Source organism: Dendronephthya gigantea, unplaced genomic scaffold, assembly GCF_004324835.1.
Source record: "Dendronephthya gigantea isolate DGI-Jeju-01 unplaced genomic scaffold, DenGig_1.0 000135F, whole genome shotgun sequence".
Lineage (NCBI taxonomy): Eukaryota > Metazoa > Cnidaria > Anthozoa > Malacalcyonacea > Nephtheidae > Dendronephthya > Dendronephthya gigantea.
The window spans coordinates 227,712-236,392 of record NW_021163145.1 but is presented as its reverse complement, the minus strand read 5'-3'; the positions used below and the strand labels follow the sequence as shown (position 1 = coordinate 236,392).

Sequence of the window (8,681 nt, the reverse complement as noted above, 5' to 3'; positions counted from 1 at the left end):
TAATATTAATGCTTTGCAACAGTCATTTTCTTGGACAGACATTAGTTAGATATACGCCGCTATATACGTGCTTTAAATAACTTAATATTTTGTCTTAACGTTTTGTTTGGCATACGCCAAGTTTATTTTAGTTAAAGTCATTGATCATATCGACACAAATGATCATTTGATAGTCAAAAGTATATCTTAATAAATTCCTTGTGCCATAAGTTTTGAAACACTGTGTCAGTGTGTCGTAAATGTTTAATGCAAAATATTAATACGTAATGGACGACCTGCGCTGCAGTACTTAATTTCCCACTCTGGCATAATAAGAACATTTCCTAAAAAATCATATATAAAATTAGTAAAACTCCCAATTTTGGCTGCGAAATGTTGTAAATTACGGAAATTATAGCCATGCGGAGTTGTCGATTTTTGTATACTTTTGAATTACGGTGGGAAGTGTTATTACACATTTCCACATACACGTAATACAAAAGTATAAAAAATGGCAACGGCTGGTGTACAATAATATTCATGAACCAGCACATAAGACTGAAATGAGTGTTACAAAGTTCAAGAGACTTAAAACACTGCGACGTTTTTATACAACGGCAAACCGAACATTCTAAAACGCCAACGCTTGACATGCCGCGACCGCGATACTGAAGAATAATAAATTCCTTAATAAAAATAAATTCCTTAAAAAATCTGAAAGCCAAGTGTTAGAAAATTTAATGCCGTTCCAATCATGTAATGCAGTGTAAATTTATTGGGGTATCCGGATGGAACGATCGTATTCGTAATGGTTATACTTGTATACTGGTTATATACAAAATTATTTTTCATTAACAAAATTTGGACATTTTTGATTTTGAGGTAATTTCAATCAATAACCTTTAAAGTATTGAATAATTTAGACATGCGTGCAGCTTCAGATCGTCTTTTTGCATGGTATATAGGACTTGGTGCCTAGCACTCTCTAGCTCAGCCACAAGCATATAAACTTCTGATTGTTTACATTTTTGTTTTTGTTAGAAATAAAATTGATCGATACTCCTTATGGGTAATCAATGGTTTCTCTACTTTCTTTTGTTCACTTTAGGTAAGTTACGTTAAACCACGCAAAGCAGGGTTTAATCATAATTTATTGATTGGATCCAAATTAATTGGAGTCACGATACAAAATTATTAGAAATTGAACTAATAAGATTCGATTAGTATTATTTGCATATCTGCCAAAGACTTTTCGTCTTTTGGTAGACGAGTTCTCGTATGAATTTTTCCAAAGAGAAGTGGCTATCGCATGAATAAAATAATGTGAAACAAACCTTTTATTTTGCATCAAAAACTAAAACTGCTGTGGCTCATAAAATGACCATTTCAATTTTCAACACTACTGTGTGATCCTAATACTTTTGTGTTGTATAATAATTACATATAATCCATTACATATTGGCAGACTGCTATGAGCTTGCTTTTTAACATATAAAGCCTGTTTTTCTTGGCGGGATTTTGGGCGCAGAGCAAAGTTTTTCTCACATAAGTTTCTGCGTGAAAGCGCGCAGACAGTAAAAAGTCCGTTCCGCGCGCAAAATTCCACCTAAAAACTGGTATCAGAGCAGATTCATCCTTCGCCGGCGCAAGGCATCTCCATAACATTTTGTGCGCATACAAAGACAACAACCCAACCATTCAACCACTACCAATCCTAACAAGCAGCGCCTGATTAATCATTCCAGATCCGGTCAAGGGCACGGCTCACAAAAATATTAAAATTGTATGTGGCTGCATGGAAGTGTCTGAACTCCCTTTCACGATCAGGGTATTATTTGTTCATAACCTTGTTTACCTTAGAAATCTCGGAAAAAACCAACTATCTTTCTCGCAATTTTTAGCCTATTGAAAATCCAGACTTCCCCCTTCCCCTGTAATCCGGCAATTCTAATAATTATGTACATGATGAAAATGCAGCTTGTCAAATTACTCATAATAGCGACCCAGTTCGAAACAAACAATCAGACGCTTTCATCGCATACAAAGTCTTTAAGAACATGGGCAAAACTTAAAATAAACAAATGTATAGTCAGATAGTTCTGAAGAAAAGACTCTACATCGATTCGCAAGATAGCAGAAATTTATTTATTTTTTCGCTTTTATTAACATCTCATTGATTTAATTTATTTTATTATAATTATTGATCTGTCAGTGTAAACACTATACATCACGAATCCTAGTACACAGTACAAATTATCTGTTTGTTTCCACTGCTAAAATCTTTAAATGTTTTGCAAATGTAGAAAACAATGGAGAGGAAATTGAATACATCTTGTATTCAAACGCCACTCACATTTCCTATGTTTCTATTGATGGTGGAAAATCTAAAGCCTTGGTGAAGACACCAAGCGCGACCCTTGGTTACGACGAACTGAACTACCGCCTTTGGTATTATAAGGACGGTGAGAAACTTTACAACTCAAATTTGGATGGGAGTGATTTAAAAAATGTTTCGGTTCCATCAAATTTCGGTCCCTTTGCTGTTGATGCAGTTAATCAAAGTATCTATTATCTCACCAAGACTGATTTTAACCTTAAATTGATTGACTATGATGGGAACGACTTACCAGATATTGGTGTGTCACCAGACAATGATTTCAGGGATTTACAAATCGACGCTTATAACAGGTATAGTAGGGATGACAAATATGAAGAAGAATGCATATTTCTAACAAAGTTTCAATAAATTTAAATGATTTAAATGAATATTTATAAAAGCTTAAAAGTAAAATAATTATAGAGGGCCAAAATTAAAATCGTCATGCTGCCATAGCCGCTGAATATTTTCAGGAAAGAAGCCCCAATGAGTGCTATAATATTCTCTTATTAATTTTAATGATAATCAACAATACAAAATTAATGTTTTTTTCTCAGTGTTATCTACGCTCTCTCTATATACAGGGTGTCTCAAAAAAACGAAAACTATTGAAATCACTCATTATTAAAATTTGAATACCGTGTTCACGAATTTTAGCCCGTGAGGATTTAATGTAACTTATAAAATGCTAAATACGAAAAATTTGAAATTGTGAATAAGATTAAATTTAAATTAGCCTTGTTATTGCTTCGAAAGAAATTGGTACAGCGGAACAACGAGTGTTTATTTAAGGATTAATGCACTCTGTGAGTGCATTATCGGGTTTTACATGCACGAGTTCACAAACAAGGAACGAGAAGTTCAATACTGCACGAGGCGAAGCCGAGTGCAGTATTGAACTCCGAGTTCCTTGTTTGTGAACGAGTGCATGTAAAACCCGATAATACACAAACAAAGAGTGCTTTAATGCTTTTAATATTCATTTTGAGTAAACTCGTAAAGACTTTATATCATTTTCAAGCTTAAATAAACAACACATGCATACCTTTAAATACTAAAACACCCTAACCGGTTGCCCGTTTAGTATTTTTCGGTGTGGATTTATCTATAATTACATTAATTTCTTCTTAACTAAGTTCGGCAATTTTTTGTTTGTTGCCGCCATTTTGATTCTGCAATAAATCCTATAACGGCACTGCCGCCGTGGCGTTGTTGCTATATAAAATTCACTCAGTTTACAAAAAATGAATATTAAACTGTGATATTACGCCTTGCGGCGTCAACTTCTTTGAGAGTCATTCCTTTTGGTACACTGGCGTACAACAAAATCTAATGTTCTTCTGTCATTTTCTGTTGCTGACGACTGCTAGATACTAGATGTCTCGATAGGTAGTCTGCAGGATTTGTAATATAGTACCCAGCGTTCGATGCTGATGGTTTCGATTTTAAACTACCGTATATAATTTCCAGCGGTTTGTGTTCTTTAATTGGAATAAATTCATGTTCGTATAGATATTAAAATCAAAGTGTTCCGTAAATGATAGCCAGAGCTTCCTTTTCAGTTTGTGAATAGCGTTTTTCCACGTCAGTCAGAGCTCTTAGTTGCATACGCTACGATCTTTTCTTCGTCCTTTTCTTTTGTTTTCTGAGACAAAATAGCTGATACGCTAACGGGACTTGCATCAACAGTATCAAAGTAAGCCATGCATACAGTGTGCTGAGGCTAGAGCAGTTGATAGAAGCGTTTTGGTGGGTATCTGTGCACGTAAATGGCGTGTTATTTTTACTTAGATTACGTAATGGGGCTGTTATGGTGGCAAAATTGGGAATGTACTTAGCGCTATAATTCGCCATTCCAAGGAGACTTCGTATACTTCCGAAAAGTTTTTAGGTATTGGAGCATTCTGATAATAACATAAAATTTGCATAGCATGACTAAATCGTCAGGCTGGCTACGCCACTAATATACAATGCGCTTCGTCAATGACATTTGCAACCATATCGGTGTATTTTACGCTCAACAATTAATCACGTCCGTGTTTACATGAAATAAATGACTCTGGATGAGTGAAAACAATGTGGTAATAACCATCGCACAACTTTTGCTCTTCGCAAATCCAGAAATCAATGTTAACATCATCTTCTTTGACTTCGGTTTTATCCTGTGCAGTCTTCACACGTTTGATATTTAAAACCGATGGGCGAATACCAATGTCGTACAAATACGATGGAAAAACTGATGCCGTACAAATACCTTTCAATCTCCACGAAAGAAGCAAATCGCCACGTAAATTGAACCTTGCGAACAAGATGAAAAATCAAAGATTTTCCATAACCCGTTGGCAAAACGCACATTTTAAGATACATGTTCTCAAGACAGAGATCCTTCTTGGTACAAACTATTAAGAACCGCAAATTCTAAGCAAGATAAAAACGCTATATGAACCAACATGGCGAAATCCGGAGTAAGACTGATGAAAGTGGAAACATGTAATATGATACTTTCCTTATAACCCTTCAGGCGGAATGTGACGTCATGAGCTTCAACAGGGTCTTCGTTGCGTTGTACCCCGCCCTTTTAACACAGAAGACTCTGGGTGCAAGACAGGGACGTGTTAAGCTCATGAGATATATCTCAGTTATATGTTTATACGTTTGAAATGAGTTACTTATCTTCTTGTTTTTGAACAAAAGTATATCATTAGCATCTAATTTATATTTTATTTTTCCTAGAACAATATTTTTCACCACTGATGTTACAAACAATCGAAATCTCATCCGGTACAGTCTTGCTGATGGAACTGATCAAACTCTTCACTCTGGTGTCACTCAAATAGGCACTCACCTTGCGCTTGATACCGTGAATAAAACCATATACTGGATTCTATTTACTTCTGAGACAAATTACAAGATATTAAAAACAACGTACGATGGTCAGACTTCACAGATAGGAACAGATCAATCAGGAAGTATTACAACTGTGGACATTGCAGATGGGAATGGATATTATTATATCCTCGATACAACAACATCAAAGATTTATAAATATGATAAATTGACAGATACAGTGGCTGCTACGATTTCACTTTTAACTGAAGCAACACGAATGGTTGTTGTGTGTGGTAAGTGCCCGCAGAAAAGTTTCTCATGGTTTTAAGTTAGTATGATTTTTAGGCAAATGAATACTTTGTCTTTAATTGAAAACAAAATTCGCCGAAAATTTTACGAAATAGCCAGAAATGTCATATTGCCAACTCATCACGCAACCTCCATGTTGAATAATCTTCAAATTCACTCAATATATCTTTTCTTGATGTAGCTGTTTTTAAATATAAAGGGGCGAAGTGAATATTTTATTCTATTATATTAAATATACTTAGCGCATGGCAAACTACAGGGGCTGTTTACTTTAACCAGGTTAACAGGCATTCAAAACGAAGCGTAATATGTTTTATACTATGAGATCCCAGAAATAGCATGTGGCTGTTCGTTTCATAAAGACTTATTTTAAACCCTCAAAATTATCTTACACTTCGCTCGATCTCTGGTAACTCGGCCCAATATGTAAACAACCTCTGGGTAATTTTCTTACTTTAGATAGGGACCACTGTTCTTTGAATAATACCTGTCCTGCGAACTCGACATGTACGAACTCTCCTGGCACCATTGTATGTTCATGTGACACTGGATTCACTGGAAATCAGACGTATTGCCAAGGTATACGTTATTTTGGAGATGAATTAAAAAATCATACACAATTCATATCTGAAAAAAAATCCAAGAAAAATTGCTTTAATTTATCGAAGAAAAAAACTGAGAAAAATTCAGTATGATAAAATTAAAACAAATCCACCCGGAAACATAATCTGTAGTGTAGCCAGTCTGACGATTTGTCCCGCTATGGTCATTGATTGTGAAAACAAACAAGTTTCTAAAGACATGAACAATTATAATGACTCGAAATTTACATAGCGGAACAAAATCATCAGGCTAACTACGCCACTGAACATAATGCTTTACTGAAGCCCGAAATAATACAGTGTGTATAAAAAAAAACGCAACCACTTAAATATGCAAGAACATTAATACAGCTCTAAAGCGCAATAGATAAGCTCCTCTGGGAATTTAAAATAGCTCTTAATCCTTCATTTAAAATGCTAAAAGTCACTTTAGCCGAATTATGGTGCAAACCCGAAAAATATTAACATTCTTGTATATTTAAGTGATGCGTTTTTTTTTGAGATACCCTGTATAGCTAGCACTAGCGTATTTATTATTCATCGCAAATCGTGAAGGCTCAGAAAACCAATCACATTCACAACTATTACGGTTCAGAGAAGATATTCAGTGATAAGTATTTTGTCGTTTAGACTTATGTAGTTTTGGCATTTCTTATTCGATGTAAAATGTTTCAATAGATTAAAATTTTAAGCATATACCTTTTTAGCAGATTGAGTGTTTCGGTTGAACGGTTATGATGTTCTTATTTCGCGACACATTGCTTTGACTGTTTTGTTCTGTTAAATTAGTTGGCTGTGGTAGATCTACAAAAGCAACATATTTTCGTAGCATCGTGGGAGTCATAATAGCCTTCTTGCCTTGTTCTTGTTTAATTCACCCTAATTTTTGATTCGCCAGACATCGACGAATGTACAAATAGGCCATGTGATTACAATGCAAACTGCACAAACACTGATGGTTCTTACACTTGTGAGTGTTTATCTGGATATAAAGGAAATGGAACAAATTGCATAGGTGAGTTGAAACCAAAAGATTATAATTTGCCGGAACTGTGGTAATAAGAACGTTTTGTGGACCCAGCTGCTCTCTCCTTCCGCCTCGTACACCTATGAAATGAACCCTCGGCTCAGCTAAAACTGGTGTCCGTGTCCATTTCATCAGTTACCTGCCGTATTTTAACCTGAGCAGTATACAATAAAATGGACCACAAGTATCAATTTAGCCAGTATAAACAAATAGTATTGTTATATAGGTGTTGTATGTTTTGATTGGGATTGGTTCATTCATTGTTCTTTTGAAATAAAATTGTTGCGTAACATGTATGTTTTTGTTCCTGTACAGTATAACAAAGCACAGAGCACTTAATTTACACTCCCTCGGGAAATAGAGAATTTTGTTTTCCTTCGAGCCTCAATGTTTCTCGAGACGAAAATTCTCGACTCTTGCGATAACAAAACTCACTATTTCCCTCTGGAGCATACAACGTAGCGTAGCCAGCCTGTCGATTTGTCCCGCTATGCGCTAATATTTTAGTGTTCACTGACTGTGAAAACAATAGATTTCTAAAGGCATGAATAATTATAATAACTCGAAATTTACATAGCGGGACAAAATCGTCTGGCTGGCTACGCCACTGAGCATACATTATAAGTGTATATTAATTTAAGTGTGAACGAGCTAAATTTAGATTATTTACTTCAAGGGATAGAAACAGGTTTCCTTTTGTTGATCGAAAACCAGCAATTTCAGAAAGCTAATCTTGAATGAAAATGGAACTCAATTATATACTTTAACGACAGAAAACGTTGTTCATAACGACCTAAGAACAATTTCGGGTTTCAATCTTCGCTTCGGAAAAGCAAGAATAAAAACTGAAAAAAACTGCTTTTCTGAAGATTATGATTTCTGACCACGGGATGTTTGGGAATGCTAAATTTTATATTGCATCAAGAACTTTATACTACATTGAGCTTTAAGAATTCAAGTGAGTGGCGTAGCCAGCCTGACGATTTTGTCCCGCTATGTAAATTTCGAGTTATTAAAATTATTCATGCCTATAGAAATCTATTGTTTTCACAGTCATGCAATGAACACTAAAATATTAGCATAGCGGGACAAATCGACTGGCTGGCTACGCTACTGAAGCAATATCTAGATGTTTCTTGGAAAATAATTATATTCTAAAACCAAGAAATGCAATTTTGCAATTATCAATATCACTCACGTTTCGCCGCAAAAAAATATAATCGATTCCCATGCACTTTTTATTCGTTCGCGCAAATAAATTCGTCTTGTAAAAAAGGGCTATAGGGCGCGTGATTTTCGAACCGCAACGCCCTCCCCGGGTCACCAATAATAAAGTTCATGAAACACAGATTATGCAATACCGTTTAACGGGTACGAAAATCATCGCAGTCATTTTACACCTGATTTCTGCAGGCGAAAACAGCCTTTGTGGTATCGTCTTAAAAACAGAACTTGTAGGTTAAACTAACCCTATAATAAAAGCAGATAACATTTATCTCAAATTTGTAGTAAACGCGAAATTGTTTGACTTCATATTCCGACAAACTAATTCCTTTAA

General features: G+C 35.3%; 1 protein-coding gene across 1 annotated transcript; it reads left to right on the top strand.

Annotated features, from left to right (window-relative positions):
- The first annotated feature begins 1,043 nt into the window (after window positions 1–1,043).
- Window positions 1,044–6,189, top strand: LOC114536406. The gene is made up of 4 exons (XM_028557763.1): window positions 1,044–1,087; window positions 2,283–2,667; window positions 5,090–5,478; window positions 5,954–6,189. Exons 1-4 carry the CDS (start codon window positions 1,045–1,047, stop codon window positions 6,187–6,189), a joined length of 1,053 nt encoding a protein of 350 aa, XP_028413564.1. The 5' UTR covers window position 1,044.
- The last annotated feature ends 2,492 nt before the right edge of the window (window positions 6,190–8,681 follow it).